Source organism: Crotalus tigris, unplaced genomic scaffold (genome assembly GCF_016545835.1).
Source record: "Crotalus tigris isolate CLP2741 ecotype Arizona unplaced genomic scaffold, ASM1654583v1 scf7180000017551.9496454, whole genome shotgun sequence".
Classification (NCBI taxonomy): Eukaryota; Metazoa; Chordata; class Lepidosauria; order Squamata; family Viperidae; genus Crotalus; species Crotalus tigris.
Genome location: NW_024096469.1, coordinates 4,536,159 through 4,552,941, shown reverse-complemented (window position 1 = coordinate 4,552,941; position 16,783 = coordinate 4,536,159). Strand labels below are relative to the sequence as shown.

Below are 16,783 nucleotides of genomic sequence, written 5' to 3'. Positions count from 1 at the left end.
ATCAACTGAAAATTATTTAACTTACCTGGTTTCCATCTCCGATCATCTTCTGTAACCATGTCCACTCCATTGATCAAGTTTTCCCAAAATTCCTGCAAATTTTCTGATTCTGGCAGCTTCCCTGCTATACCGGCAATTACTACATCTTCCATCTTTCAATGATTTTCTGAATAGAAAAGAAAAAAGCAAAACAACAGTCAGGCCCAGGCAACAGTGAATATTGCAAAAAAAAAAAAAGGTAACTTTTTAAAGTTATGTATGTTTCACTGGTCATTTAAGAATTAACAAACAACAAACTCTTAAAAGATATGCTTGAGGGACAGCAGAACAATATTGTATAAGTATGCATAACCACACACTAAAGGTACAGGTGAGTCATACAAAAAAGTGAGGTGCCAACATTACTCAATCAATCAATCAGTCAGTGAATTTAATTATTCAAATAGAGGTAGGACTTAGCCTAAGGAGACTTAGCCTTCCATATTACAGGGCAGATCCTTGTTTTCTGCTTGCCTCATCACCAGTAAGGGCCACCCACTTCTTGAGCCCAGAAACAGAAGCTGTCATCCTCCACAGATTCACAATCTACCGTAGGTACACCCTCTGCTTTTATTTTGAAGGTCTGCTCCAAACTGTCTGCTTTCCGACCAAAGCCATCCTTTGTGGTAACTCCTGCAATTGGCAACAACTCTTGGCCTGTGCCTTCCCTCCAGGGACTGACCACTGCCTTGTGCGGCCATTTCAACTTGCACTGTCAGGCTTTTGTGTTCTCTGATGACGAGCAGTTTCCATTTTGTAATTATCTTGTGATTGATTTAATAGTGGCCTATTAAGTCAATGAACTTTACTCAACCCGTTTCTTATGTAAAGTCCTCATGCCACTCCAGCCTTTTACGTTCTTCCCAGACTGAGTGAAGCAGGATCCCTTTGCTTTCTATTCTCTTTCCATAGTGCTACAAAGTTTCCCTTTTTCTTTATCTATTTAGTGCAGTGGTTCTCAACCTGTGGGTCGGGACCCCATTTGGGGTCGAACGACCATTTCATGGGGGTCGCCAAGCAAGGCTGTCCGCCATTTTTTTCCCCTTTTCTTTGGCCATGCCCCTGGCTCCCGATGATGTATAAGTGGCTGGGGGTCACCACAACATGGGGAACTGTATTATGGGGTCGCGGCATTAGAAAGGTTGAGAACCACTGATTTAGTGGCAACATAAGCACATTGGAGTGACCTTACCAAGTTTAAGTCAATGCTACTTTGCTTCCTCAAATCTCCCTTCTTACAAAAATTTCATTGACTTACAATGGAAGATAGGAATGAAACGAACAACTTGTTCCCTTTATTTTAATCATCACAGCATCAAAAAGCAATGATGGTACAACAGATAGAGAAAAAGGAAGAGATGGAAGGAAGGAAAGAGGGAAGATGGGTTTGCATTAGTGTTTAAAGAGAGACCCTCAGAAGAATGGTTGGACTAGAAGATCTCCAGGGTCCCTTCCAACTCTGTTATTTTGTTAACATGTGAAAGCAGACAGGTGTGCAAATATCTGGGAAAGTCAAGGATAAAAAACAGAGACCAATGAGGATAGCTCAATTTGTAAAAGGAAAAGGTAGCTACCAGGAAATTCTAAATGAGCAGAATCAGACTAAGTGAAAAATGATAAACAAGTAGAATGGGCATAATATTACTGAGCTCTTCTGTTTCCAGTAAGGATACTCTGAAGCCAGCTAATTGTGTTTTAGATAATTATTGCACTCAGCTGATTTCTGCTTAAGTATGCCATGGATTTAATAACTGCGGTCATTTTGTTATCTGATATATTCTGAATGGGAGCTGAATAATTGCTCCTCAGGATCTTAAAGGGTGTCAAAGGACTGATAGAATTTATGATTTAGTTAGGAAAAATAAGAACTGGAAAATAGTGAAATACATGTTTTATTCAGAAGACTCATCACAATTAGATGAAGCATATTGCCAAGCAAGAGTGAGTGCAAAGAAGTTAACAACTGTAATTAAAATTAAGTAAAATTAGGAAAGTTTTGACTATTAAAATATGTCCATATGACAATTTGTGACATATCTGAGTTTGAAAGACATATCCTGCAATAAAAATGACTACGGAAATAGCATACTAAACATTTATTTTTTATTTAAATTTAAAGTTTAGATCAAAAGTACATGCTGATAACATTTGGGGCTTATCAATAAATACATCAACAAAGCTATTTATATTCAATTTCTTCTTTCAGTGAGTTGTACAAATCCAAAGGCACTTTTACTACTCTTCAGGGGCAAACTTAGAAGAAAGGGACAGATTAGGATACAGCTGCCCAGATGTTCAAGCAGTTATATCTCTTTCCAGTATTTTAGCTATATTCAGTGTAACATATTACAGTGGTCACGACTAATGAAGCAAGTTCATACTGCTTCTTTTTTTGTTGGATGGTCCTACTGAAGATATTCAAATGAACATCCATTGTGTGCTGGAAAGAGTAATGAAGATAGCACCTTCCCAGTAGGGAGCATACAGTACATACATTTTCTTAAATAAGAGTGTGGGCATTGTATGGGGTAATGCCCCCATAACACTCTCCACCCATAACATAGAAGAATTCTGGGTGGATTTGTACTAAACATACAGAGCACAACTGACAGGGAGCAGTTTTTGCTTATGTGGTCTGCAAAGTATGTATCTAAGGGTATTCCATTATTGAGAGCATCAGTTTTTTTTTAAGGTCCCCTTTAAGCAAAGTTCAATTTCTAGTGAATACATGGATATATCATTTTCTAGGAATAAAATAGAATCGTTTACCACACCACTTGTAATGTTTTTCAAATGCCCCAAAGTAATCTACAACCTGGCATTTCCTGAGGGTCTACCATCCAAGTTCTAATCAGGCCCAAACCTGTTTATGGACATCTGGTACCTTTTGAACAAAAATAATAGTGCCACTGATTTCAATCTCTCTATAAAATGCTCTCACCCTCAGGATATATTGAGTGTTAAAATGAAGCCAAGTTCACAATCTTTCCACATGACAATCTATTCCTGGTTATTCAAAGTTTCTTCATTACAGCAATCTAAACTGGTTACAGGAAGTAATGTTATCGTAATTATTAACAAAATGAGAGAGGGTAATCAGATGATTTCAGATCACCCAATGTTTTACCAGTAAATCCCAATCTACCTTTTTGCTGATTTCTAATTTAAGGTGTGAAAGACCTATGCTATTAGAAATGAGCTACTTTCTTTAACTGTTGCAAGATTTCTATACTATATAGCAGAGGTCCTCAATCCCCAGTCCATGGACCAGTACCGGGCCGCAGCATGCCAGCAACTGGTCCGCAGAAGCAAGCAAAGCCCCATCCATGGGATGCAGGCAGCACATAAACCCACATACTCTCCAGTCCGCAGAAAAACTTTTCTCCATGGTTGGGGACCTCTGCCATATAGAAGGGGCGTTGTCTTACCTGAAGCCTTTTCTTAGCATGGAGAAGTAGAATCCACCAATGGGTTAACTCTGCCTTCCTGCCCATTAGACCGGGTCAGCCAACTTGTCACGCCCGTCCCGGGGTAGCCACTCCCCATTCTTGATGAAGGCGAAGCAGCTGACTACAAATCGACGTGATGGCTCCAGGTTCCCTAATATGATCTTAATGATTTTAAGGGTGGGAGTGGATTCTACGTCTCCATGCTAAGAAAAGGCGTTCAGGTAAGACAATGCCCTTTCTCCAGCATTGGAGACGTAGAATCCACCAATGGGGCATACATACCAAAGCCCCACTGTCCCAATGGGTGGGAAACAGAAGAGGTCAAATTTGTCTTTGTAGAAATTACCTGTTGCAGGACCCTCCTTCCGAAGGAAGCGTCCGCGGAGGCAAAACGGTCTATCTTATAATGTCGGATGAAAGGGGAGGGTGAAGACCATGTCGCTGCCCTGCAAACCTCAACAGAGGCCTGTGTGGCCCATGCCGCGAAGGTCACAGCGCTGCAAGTGGAATGCGCTGTGATTCGTCCTGGTGTTGGTACAGAAAGCGAGTGATACGCTTGCACTATGCAAAGTCTGATCCACCTGCCTATGGTTGAGGCGGACACCTTCTGTCCACTAGAGGCTTGGTGAAACGAAACGAAGAGAGCTTCTGATTTGCGTAAGCATGCCGTTCGCCTGATATAATGCCATACTGCTCTCCGGACATCCAGTGTGTGCCACTGTCGTTCCAGGGCATGAGACGGGTTGGCACAGAAATCCGGTAGAACAATTTCTTGGGCCCAATGGAACACGGTGTTAACCTTGGGGATAAAGTTTGGGTCCAATCAGAGGACCACCTGATCCCGACAGAAGGTGCAGAGGTCCTCCCTGATCGACAGAGCCGCGAGCTCGGAAATGCGTCTGGCCGAGGTTATGGTTACCAGAAAGGTTACTTTGAGGGATAGGGCCCTCAGAGTGCAAGACTTCATGGGTTTGAATGGTGCCTTGGTGAGAGCCTGAAGGACCCATGGTAGTTCCCATGAGGGGTACCCGTGAACCACGGGCGGTTTTGCATGGGAAGCACCCTTAAGGCGCAAATCCTGGTGTGCTGTGCCAAGGGAACTATATTGGCACAGGTGAGTAGGGTGGATAACACCGCGACCTGTCTGCGAATGGTGTTCAGTGCTAGGCCCCTATCCAGGCCGTCAAGCAAGTATTCTAGTATGTTTGGAACTGTTAGGCCCGAGACATCGAGTGTTCGCTTCTCACACCAGTTGCAGAAATTTCTCCATGTGGAGTCATAAATGCGATTAGTTACCAGTCGGCAGGATGCTTGTATCATGGAGATTTCTCTTGGCGGGTACAACTCCCCGCTCAAGATTGGCGTTCAAGTGCCAGGCGGCTAACTGAAGCCATTGGGGTTCTGGGTGTGAGACCTGGTCCGGAGGTATCCTCCATGGGGGAGACCTGGAGAGGTTCACCAGGTCTGCAAACTATGGTCTTCATGGCCAGTGTGGGGCTACAAGTATGATCTCCGCCCGCTCCTGCAATGTCTTGCGGAAGGTTGCCAGGATCAGCGGAAGAGGAGGAAACGTGTAAAGTAATTCTCTTGGCCATGGGCAACATAGGGCGTCCGTTTCCTCTGCCCCCGACGATGGGAACCTTGAGAAGAACCTTGGGAATTGGGCATTCGTCAGGGATGCAAACAAGTCTACGACTGGTCGCCGAACCTCTGTGTTATTTCTGCAGATAGGTCCAGATGCAGACTCCATTCGGCATGATCCACTGCTTAGGAAGTCTGCTTGTCTGTTTGCCTCCCCTGAGATAAGCTCGGCCCTGATAAAGGCGAAGTTTTCCTCCACCCAGTCTCCCAGTGCTTGGGCCTCTGTCATGAGAGACCTGGATTGGGTGCCCCCCTGCCTGTTCATGTGTGCCTTTGCGGACACGTTGTCTGTGAGGACTAATATGTGCTGTCTCGCTACCCTGTTTTGTAGGTGTCGGTGTATGGCCCTTAACTCCAACCAGTTGATGTTGTGTACCAGGTCCTTCCAGGACCATTGGCCCTGCACCCACATGGACTGCAGATGCGCCCCCCAGCCAAACAGACTGATGTCCATTGTAAGTATGAGACGGTCGGGTTCCTTGAAGTGTGACCCTCTGGCTAATGCTGGCGATGACCACCACTTGAGAGACCATAATATTTCTGGAGGGACCCTTACCCGTCTGTTGGAGGAGTTGAGTTTCAGCCTCTGGAATGGAAGGAGAAACCATTGAAGGTTCCTGGAATGTAGTCTCACCCAGGGCACTATTGCTATGCATGAAACCATGTAGTCTCACCCAGGGCACTATTGCTATGCATGAAACCAAACAAATGCTGTTGCGACATTCCTGTGACAGGTAGACCTGCCCGAGTGTGTCTATGATTGCACCTACGTATAATAGGCGGGTGGCTGGTCTGGTCTGACTTTTTTGGAAGTTGATCGAGAACCCATGCTCTAGTAGGACTCTGATTGTCAACACTAAGTCTGATTGTGTGACCTGTGGGGACAGTGATTGGATGAGAATGTTGTCCAGGTAGCACTGGACACGCAACGGTATCGTTCATAGGTGTGCGGCCAGTACTGCCAGGATCTTGGTGAAGACTTGTGGGGCTGACAAGAGGCCGAACGGCACTGCCCTGTATTGGAAGTGGTGTCCCGCGTAGCAGAACCTGAGGAACCGTCAGTGACTGTGGGCAATGGGTCCATCCCCGGTTCCCCACTGGTACCTGCTCTATGGCTTTTATTTCTAGGAGGTGTTGAATGGCCTCTCGCATGAGATTGCTTTTGGTGGGTTCCATGGCTGAGGGCAAGGGACGAAACGTTCTGGGGGGTTGGATACGAACTCCAGGAACAAACCGAGGCATATGGTTTGCCGGACCAAGGTGTCCGTAGTGGTGGCTTCCCACTGGTGGGTGAAATTTGCCAGTCTGCCACCTATGGGGAGGGTTGTTAGGGAGTCATTTGAACCTTCTGTAGGGGCGGCCTCCTCCCCAAATGGGCCGCTTGCTCTGGGTTTGGTGTCTCGGTCTGGATTCGGACCTGTCCAGTTGGCGGTCCTGCATGCTGAGATGTTGGATGCTATTGCTCTGGATGAGAACCTGGCCGCATGCAGTGTGGCACCAGATATGTACTCTGTTGCTGCAGCAACCTTGCTCAGGTCCTGTTGTGTTTGTACCTCCTCCTGGGGAAGTCTGGCTTGAAGTTGACGGATCCAGAGTAGGGAGGTTCTTGCAAAGAATGATGCGCAGGTGGCGGCTTTAACCGCCCATGCCACCGCTTGGTGGGTCCTGTGGAACGTAAGCTCCCATCTCTTGTCATCGGACTTCAATACCTCTGCCATGTCTCTCGACACTGCGGTCGGGGAGAAGAGGAATCTAAAAGGTTCGTCTACCTTTGGTACCTCAAGGTCCTCTCTGCTCTGGTGTTGTGCTGAACAACTTCTTGTCCGTTCCCCCGGGTGTGGGGAAAGTGCCCGGAGATGCCCATTGTTTCTTAATGGTACTCTGGAAGAGTGTCGGATAGAGAACGTGGTGTTGGGCTACCACGGGTTCTAAGAACAATGGATCCAAGTTGGGCGGTGGTTCTGGTTGAGGGGTATGGTCCGGGCCAATTTTTGCTGTTGAGCTAGCTCTGCGTAACAGAGGTAGGAAAAAGGTAGGGTTGAATACCCCTCCAAATGGAAGAGGGTCTGGGGGAGGGTCCTACTCCTCCCACCATGACATATTGTGCTGGTTGTCCTCCGTGGGGGAGGATTCCCTGCTGTGGAAGGACCGTGACGGGGAGGAGGAGCCCTGGAACGCGGCCTCCCCTGGTTGGGACTTGGACGGGGCTCTATCCATCACGGATTCAGTTCTCGGTCTGTGGTTAAATCTAGCCGCCATCATCCTGTGGAACATCTGCTCAATTAGAGTTTGTAGACGGTTCTCGTAGGGATTGGTCTCAGGTTCCGCCCTCCTGAGTTCTGCCGCTGTGGGTGTGAACGTGACCTCAAGTGTGGGTTCTGTGGCCCGTAATGTAGGTGGGCCCATCTCAGGCACCTGGGGGGGACCCCTCCAGGAACCATACTCCGTGAGTGGAAGGTCCCAAGGGGAGATCAAAGGATGTTTCCTCTATTTGTTCCACTTCTGCCTTGGCTTGCTTTTGTGCCTTGGAGAATTCCCTCTCCAGGGCCTGGTGTCTTCTGCTAACCTGTCTCTCAGCCAACTTGGAAGGTTTTCTTCCAGAAATGCTTTGATCCTGCCTGCTGCCTCCTGTTTGGAGGATTTTTGTCTTTTGCAGCTGGTGGGAGGGGAGGTGATGCTCAAGGGTTGAGACACCATGGGCTCCTCCATCCTGGGTGAGCTATCTCAGCAACCTCAGAGGGAGCTCTGGCAGGGGATCAGTTGGCGAGGTGGCAAGCAGGTGTAGCAAGGAGTGGTTATCCCACTCTCCTGACCGTCTGACCGATAAAGGGACTGCTGCTTTCCCATCCCTTTGGGGTCCGGTCCTTCTTGCATCCACCCGGTTGTAGCGGGTGGTTCTGAGATAATGGGGGTTACTGTCAGGGTAACAGCACACCAGGGTTGGGCCTCAAGCCTTTCCTATTTATTTTATTTTATTTGTTTCTGTTTGGGGCTGATTACGTGTAAAAAACAAATCCCAGTGTAGAATCAAGTGTGTTTCTTCCCTTCCCTTATCCGGCGAGGAGAGAGGAAACCAAAGAGGCCAGGCAAGGCAAGGGAGAAGAAAGGGACAGAACAGGCTGTTCCCTCTTTGCCATGGAGCCTTAAGCCTCCACTTGACCGTAACCCTGTAACTCTCTCGGCAGAAATGGAGTAAGATGGTGGCCGGGATGCTGCTGGGCATCTGAGAAGGAGAGAGACGGAAGTGCCATTATGAACCTGCGCTTCCTGTCTCTTGGCGGGAAAATTTGATAGAGGAATGGAGAAGGCGGAAGTCCCTTCTGATGCCTCCATGCGTTCCGGTGCCCCAAAATGGCGACCTGCACGGGAGATCTAGTGCGGTCCTCTGGCGACTGTGTGGCTTTAGACCTCAGCCGGCGTGTTCACCGTGGCCGCAGCCGGCGCTCAGCAGACTCCCTTGCTTAGGACCTGAAGAGAGAACCAACGGGGAAGATCCCCACCCCCCTATGGAGACACGGAGAGTTTCAGCTGCAGTGTTGAGCCGCGGCCGGCGCTCAGCTGATTCTCCCTGCTTGAGAGCAGAAGAAAAGAACAGCCGCCCCCCTCCAGAGGTGCAGAGAGATTCGGCTGCAGCGTTGATCTTACGCTAATGCTAGGGATTCCCCTTTGGAAACAGATTGTACGAGGGGTTGCTTAAGGAAATGTTGAGCCTCAGAGCGTTCTCAGGACTCCGGCTGCAGCTTTGTTAGGAATGACTTGCTCTGCCCAGCTGGACCCCAGGTCTGGGGAGGGAAGGCACCCCCTACCCCCAGGTCTTCCACAAGCTAACCCTCCCAGCACTGGTTCAGCGCTGTTAGGGTAGCTATGATGGAAATGCTAGAATCCACCAATATTTTATCTCTATTACCTGCCTTAGACCGGGAACCAATCTATCAAGTCCGCCTGGCTGAAGACCGAGTTAAGAATGGGGAGTGGCTACCCCAGGACGGGCATGACAAGTTGGCTGACCCGGTCTAATGGGCAGGAAGGCAGAGTTAACTCATTGGTGGATTCTACGTCTCTAGTGCTGGAGAACATAAGGGTATCTCCTGCTGGATAATTTTGTTTTAGAGTCATTTCACTTCATGCCCTTTATGAACTTCTAGGGACATTTGGGGGTCTGATTTTGAAAATAGTGGGTCTAGGTCAGAGGTCCCCAACCTTTTGGGCACCAGGAACCACTGCCATGGAGAAAGGTTTTTCCACGGACCAGAGGGGGTATGGTTTTGAATACTTCCAGCATCCCGCGGATGGAATTTTGCTTGTTTGTGCAACCCACTTGCTGGCATGCTGTGGACTAGTGGACCCCTGGTCTAGGAGACTTCAACCTGATCCAGCGAAGAGGTTTCAAATAATCTAAACCAGGGTCCGCCAACCTTTCTAGGAAAGGGAGGGACAGGAACATTTATGCATGCATGCGTGCACACACAAATGTGGCTGCGTGCATGTGCACGCGAACAGAGCTGTGAGCATGCGCGCTTCGCAAATGGGGCTGCTAGTGCTGGCATGGCTCTCCTAGCACTGGTGCACAGCTCACGGCTCTCCTAGCACCGGCGAGAGGCTCGTGGTTCGGCTAGCACCGGCATGACATTCACAGCTCAGCTAGTATCAGCGCAACGACAGGGGGTGAGCATGCGCACATGCACTGGTCAGCCACTCACGTGGACCAGTGGCCAAGAGGCCACAGCCCGGTAGTGAGGTGCGGTCCATAGCTTAGGGACCTCTGATCTAAAAGTAGTCTGAAAGCAGATTTGTTTTTCCAGAGTTAAAAGTGGTATGAAATAGAAATTGTAATTCATTTCACAGTTGTTCTGGAAGTTTTGAAGATGTTTCCTAATGCTTGACGATCAAAGAATTAAATTGCTGTTTTCAATATATTTCATTCTGCCATTGCCTTGTCCTCTTTGACATTGTAAAACCAGGCAAACATATAGCGCCTCTTCAGAAAAGATTGTATAAACACAAAACCTTCTTGATGAATTTCAATTCAGGGAGGGCATGCCAACTTAAAGATGGTACATTTTTGGCTTTCCCAGAGATTCTTTTCCATTATTGATCTGTTTTTGTGGAGTTCACTATATTCCTTAGAGTAAATTTAGTTAAGTATAGCACTTAAGTTACAGAAGAAAGAAATATTGCCAATCCTGTTGTGACTGCAGCTTAATTATAACAGAATGGTGCAACAATTGAATTAAGATTCTGGGTGGAGCAGAACCCAGAACTATGAAATGTGCTCAGCCCTATCATTAGGTGAAATTAGGTATTATATTGGCAAATCAGGAAGGCTACTCTTATTACCAGGCTCTACACTTTTTCTTGCCCTTGTTTTACCTTCCTTGAGCATGTCACACATGCCTGCAATAGGCAATTATGCTTCTGTTGCCAATCATTGCTTTCTCAAACATGTGGTAAAATACAGATAATCTGGCAATGTTAACACAAGACACCTAAACATAGGAAGATTTAACAGACGTATTTACACAATATACTAAATTTATGGATTGTGCTTAGCATATAGTTTGAACCCAATTAATGGTTCAAAGTATTAAGCAATTCCACATAATGGGTTAATTTATCACACAGATTATGAATGCTGTTTGGTAACAGAACTATAATCTCTGTGGGGCTGATGAATTTGCCTATCTCAGTTGTCTCTATCTTGTCCCTTTTTTACCACAACTTATTCAAGGAAAAGAAAGGAGGTAGGAGAGAGCAGCTCAAGTGGAGGAGAATTGCTTGCTTGAAGAGCAAAGCAACACTACAAATACAGCAGATGCCCGCATGACACTTCCATTTACTCAGCTAGTATTCCAATTGTAACAGATGATTAAACAATTTCAATCCCCCAAAGTTGGCAGAACATAAACAGATGGGACAGAAGAAAGGGAACTATAAGAATAGAAAAGCAAAGATGTGCTTCTGTAGGTGTGTCAAATGGGGAGGAGGGGATAGGAATAGCAGTATATACCATTAATTCAAAATAAACATTCTTTTTAAAAGCAGTCCTGAGTTCATATGTTATCCATCTTGATTTGAGGGGAAAAATAGTCACTATCTATTTTGCCTCTGACAGCTCAGTATCTTAGCCAGCCTAGATTTGAAATAAACCACAGATAGGATAGTAGAGGAAGACAGGAAGCAGAGCAGAGAGAGTCCATGCATAATTCTCATGCAGGTGAACCTTGCATGTAGCTTAAGTAAACACAGGAAGTAGGGACAAGAGACAAAAAATGTAGTAAAGAAAGTAGACATTAATTACGCAGCTACTCAGGACAGAATTACAAATATGTACTTGAAAAGTTGGTCATTATAAATCCAAGGATTCATATTTTGATGGAGAAATGATTGCCTGTTTTATACATCAGAGCACTTTCGGACTATTTGGGATGCTCCCTGAACAAACCTTGTGTTACCACAACACTGTCACCAATCAAGTGAAATAAATTTTGGAAAGGTAATGTCTCCAATACCTCTGAAAAATACCAGTTTGGTGAAAATTCAGGTATTCTTCACATTTACTTTTGCCAAAGCAAGCATATATTAAAGGGCCATGGGCTGTCCTTCTATAATACAAAATACCTGTGAATGTATCATTGGGGATTTCTTAAGTTTTCCCAGCATGCCTTTCTTTCACTTCTGCAAGTAAAATATATTACTTTTTTTTCTTAAGTTGGTGACTATAGTAAATTATCTAAAAACTGCTGTGAATCCCTCTGGTCATGACCCAAAATACTTTGCTGCCCAAAATGAAATACAAGGTCCCATCTTTGTACAAATTCCACTTATAGAATCCAGGGGGCTGGCTTACCATCCTTATAAATAATGAAATATTCTAGGAAGAGTCTGCTAATTCAGGACAAAAATAATCTAGTCCAGTATATTGCGTCTTAGAATGACCTAATCAATATATCTGGAAAATTTAAAAAAGGAAATCATATCAAAGGCTTCTGACCAATTTAATGGATACAAGATAGACAGTGTATCACAGCAGCAAGTGCTGTCCAGTTCCAAAGGAACTGGCCATTCTAATTTGGAATACTCTGCTGTCCAGAGGAATTTAAAGACAGCACAGAAAACAACCATATTACTGGGCCACAAATACCCATTTGCCTCTTAAACAGGCCTTCATCCTCTCCCCCATTTCATAACCCTGAGGAAGAATTTTCAAACTTTAGCAAGCCATTCACCTTCTCAGCTGTGATTAATTTGAACAGTTTGTTAAAAGTTTGTTAAACAGTCATCAGGAATATTTGAACTATCATCTGTTGAATAATGAAGGTGGATTCTTTTAAGCAAACTATAGTTTAAATGACATTATCAACTGGTTTATAATAAAAGCTATAGTTTAGTGTGACATCTAAATATGTTCAAGTGTGTTTCAAATCTGGCCTGCATTAATATATTTCAAATCTGTTGCAAGCATGCCCACTTTAGAAATGTAAAAGATTGTTCAGCCCAGATTTTATATAGTACCTATTACATCATTTTTATTATTTGTATCCAGTATTTACATTAAAATACTTGTATTTCCTGTAAACTGAAGTTCTATAATGATATGTAACTTGTTCTTAGTTTCTCAAATTGTTGACTGAAAAAAACTCATGGAATGTAGATTACTTCTCTTCCTGATTACTTGTGGTTTATAAGTAGAGCCTAGTACTGTAACCCTAAACAAATTTCTTATGGATAAACTCACTGAACTGAGTAAGACTTGCTTCTAAGTTTACTAATCCAGGGCTGGTCTGTTACTGTGCAGTCTATATCTATTCAGAAGCAACTCATGTTGTACATCATTGAACTAAGGATAAATAAAATCCAAACAATTAAGAAAAGTCACTGTTAATTTTTTTTTTTACCTACTGTAGCAAACAGATTAGTACTGCTGAAATCAACAAAAACTGCATTTTAATTTAGGGCCATCACTGAATGAATTGTTTGTAGACTACAAAATTAAAGTTCTTTGTTTCCACTGGTTTTAATGGAAAAAAGGAACTTATATTATTACAATTTTATTTTTACTTCCTGTAGCTTTAAAGCAGCTTTCCCCAATCTGCAACCCTTAGATACTGATGGAACTATGGTTTCCATCATTCCCAGTTAACCTACCAAAGAGTTGCACTGATCTTCAAATCTGGGGTGTTAATGTCCAGAAGATATAAAAGTTAAATATTGGAAAAGGCTACTTTAACATTGCTTTCAGTTTATTCTAAATAACAGGTTTATGCTGTTGAATTCACTTCAGAATCATTTTTGAAAACTTTTAATAAACCAATAATAGGTACTTAAAAATGTATTTACAGGTCAAAAAAATATAATAAATAGGAATGTGCCATCCATTATCCTACTGTTTAAAATAAAACATGTGCCTAAAAGTTTCAGTGTTGTATGCATTTGTTACTTGATAAATGTGAGAACTGTATTTCACTAGATTAAAATGTGTTAAAATGTGTAGTTTTAAATATCAAATCATGTTTGCATCATTAAAACAATTGTAGGCTTTCACAATCAATGGAGCAAGGAGTTGGAGGATACCAGATATATTGTAGTAGAGAACAATAAGTTACATATTTTGTCCAGAAGCAAAGAGATTTCCTTCTGTATCAAACAGAACTATCTTATTTTTATTATCTTCCCTGAGAAGAAGCAAATTATTAGATTATGAGCAACAAAGATTATCTAATCTCCCAATTTCCTCATAGTAAAATCACAGAATATTTGCAACATCATTTTTTGCATTTAAGGTCTTAGCTCTTTCTGCATACTATTGTATGTAAATGATAAGAGCCAGAGATTTCCTTCTAGGTCTTTAGAAAGAAATATTAGTACGTCAGCGTTATCTGCTTTCCCTGCTTGATACCAAAATGGCTGGATGCAGAGCACTTCCAATGCAGAAAGGCTTAGTTCTCCCCTCATGAAATACCCCTCCCCCTTATTCAACAAGCTCAGAAACCATCTCTTAATTTTAACATATCGGCACACTACAAAACGACAGTCTATCCAGAATTTATCTTTGTCATTCTATGGAAGGCAAGAGGGAAGGTGAGATTCTAAAAAGGGACATGATCAAACTACAGCCTCGCGTCCCATTCCATCTCCTAAAGAAAAAAGAAAGAGCAAACCCAAACTGGCATCATAAGTTCAACGGTCTTTGTTCTAACAGGCACTCATAAGTCAGGCTCATTGTAATTACAGACTTTCCTGCGCCTCCAAGGCCTCGACGCGTCGCATACAACCTTTCACTGCCTTTTCAGAAGCACCTGAAATTGATGTCACCCCAAATAAGCACAACTTCCATTCAAAAGAGATGCATTTCAGCATTCCGGAGGCTTACACAATCCACTTTGCATAAAGAGGCTGGGAAAATGGAACATACTAGCGATGTGGTGCCTCCAATACCGGTTTCCCCTCCCCACGCAGGAGCGAGGAAGATGGTTGGTCTGGAAAGAAAAGGGCCCTCGCCGACGGAGGGAACGGATTTGAAGCCATCTACAATGCCTCCATCGTCCTCGCCCCAATTGGGGGGAAATACCCCAAGGATGGATAACTCGGGCCCTGCGTCCCCGCGAGCACCGTTCTAGTCGCAGGCTCCATTTTAGCTTCCTGCAGTTTCTTTTCATTCACGTCCGAAAACCACATCCAAGCTTTGGATGCTTCTTTCCAAGCAATGCTAACTGGTTACCTGCTTAGATCCCTGAGGTCGGCCAGGCGGCAGGTCGGTGCTGAGACGAGCGATGCGGCAGCTGCTGAAAGCTGGTTGGCGGAGGAGGCGCGTTATCCGACTGCTAAGCACTCAAGTCTCTCGACTGATTTGCCCCTTTCGTTCCCGGTGCTTGACGCACACTGAGCTCTGCGCACTCCGTTTCTTTCTCACTGTCTCCCTCTAGCTCCCGGCGCCTATTTAAACAGCCACCACCTCCGGTGGCCACGCCACATGGGCTGACAGTTTGCTTTTTGCTTCAGTCCAATGAGAGGCGGCGCTGGGTCTCCCGGAGCAGATCCTGGGGCGATGCCAGGCCCTGGCTCACGGGAGGTTCTCGCGATCACCGATGGGGAGTTAAGGAAGCAAAGAGCAGCGCTGAGAAGAACACGCGTCGTCCATACCCTCAGCACCATCCGAAGCCTCTCGAAGCCCTGTCCCTACAAAATGTCGGCCGGGGGGGCGGGGGGCGGGGAAACAGCATTCCTTGGATCTTGGTCTGAAAAGAGGAAACGATTCTTTGAGATCTGTGATAGTTATGGATAGATTTTGTTTAGATATCCTTCTTTCCCTCGGGAGCGCAAGGTGATCTACTTCCTTCCCTCGATCTGCGGGGCGGGGAAAGCTAAAAAAGCCGGGCCTGCAGTGAAGTCACTGTTAGAGCTTTGTGGATGTTCAAGGGGTGTGTGTGTGTGTGTGTGTGTGTGTGTGTCTAAACGCTAATCACTACACCAGAATGTTCGCCATCCTCTAGAGTTTTTACAACCGCATTTATTTCCCCCTCCTCACACACATACCCACACGAAACTTTTGCAGCTTAACGTGGAAATGGCGAATAATGCTACGTTCACCATCTCTCTGTGGGGTGGATTCAGCAGCGCCACCTACAGACTTCGCTGGCGAGCCCCCAAAGACTCGCCTTTTCCTCCTGGCCCACTTCAAGGAGGCTGCGTGATGCTTTCTCCAGAACCATCTAATCCCGGTGGCTGCAATGATGGTGGTGGAGGTGGAAGAAAGGGAAGTTCGCTCGCTGTCTAGGAGGCTTCCTTCCGTAGCTCCTAGGCGGCTGGGCTGCTCGTGTGAGAAGTGTGGTGCGGGGTGCACTTGAATTCATTTTCCCCAGCCTCAAAGGAAAGATGGGCTTAGGAATCACGGAGTAGCTACGTGTACACTTAGTCTAGGGAAGCCTGGGAGAGGAGCATAATTAATTCTTTTTCCCAGCCAGTCTCCTCTTCTGCAAAGGAAAAATTAATTAGGCAAATTTATCTCTTAGACTTTCGGCCCAGACGAGTCTAATTGGCCGCAGGAGCTCTTCCCTGAGGAAACAACTGGTGTCCTAGGAGATCAACGCCAGTCCCGCTGCTTGTCGTTACACTCTGACCGAGTTCTCGCTCTAAAGCTAAAATGAAATACACAAAAGAACACATTTCTTTTGGGCTCTGGGTCATTGATAGGAGTGCCGAATCAGAAAGCCGAGAGATGTAGGCGTGGTTGCTCTTCCACCAATCCCAGAGGCTGTGTGGGTGTTGCTAGGAGATAGGGTGATATGGTGACTGTATTAGGGGGACGGATCTGTTTAGGAAAAGAAGCTGTTGGTGATGCAAGAAGAGCTTGTGAATTGTGGCTTATTTCAGGTCATTCACCTCAGAAAGTACAAGCTTCCCGGGTTACTACAGTTCAGTCTTTCAAGCGGACTCCAGATCGCTTCACTCCAACTCTAGGGATTTTATTCCTGCTGCATGGAAGAATATAGCCCCAGAAATGGTTAAATTTCCTTAAACAGTGCCCTACTGTTCTTACATCCTTTGTCTTCCTCGGTTTGCTTCATGACAAACCTAGGATTCTGATTAAGATTAAGAATATGTACTATCTTGTTGCTGCCTTTGTATTCTGCTGGCACTAAGATTTTCTGGTTCTC

The 16,783-nt window shown here is 45.1% G+C and overlaps 1 protein-coding gene across 2 annotated transcripts in view; it reads right to left on the bottom strand.

The window, feature by feature from the left end:
* The window catches only part of FASN (fatty acid synthase), a 71,757-nt gene extending 56,559 nt beyond the window's left edge, over positions 1-15,198 (bottom strand). Inside the window, exons 1-2 of one of the 2 annotated variants that reach the window (XM_039344280.1) lie at positions 14,848-15,198; positions 26-166 (exon numbers count right to left, since the gene is read on the bottom strand). In XM_039344280.1, coding sequence (XP_039200214.1) covers positions 26-152 — 127 coding nt within the window. In that variant the 5' untranslated portion in view covers positions 153-166; positions 14,848-15,198. Of the gene's footprint in view, positions 1-25; positions 167-14,847 lie in introns of those variants that run through there. The other variant, XM_039344290.1, reaches the window with a different exon arrangement.
* Positions 15,199-16,783: the final 1,585 nt, after the last annotated feature.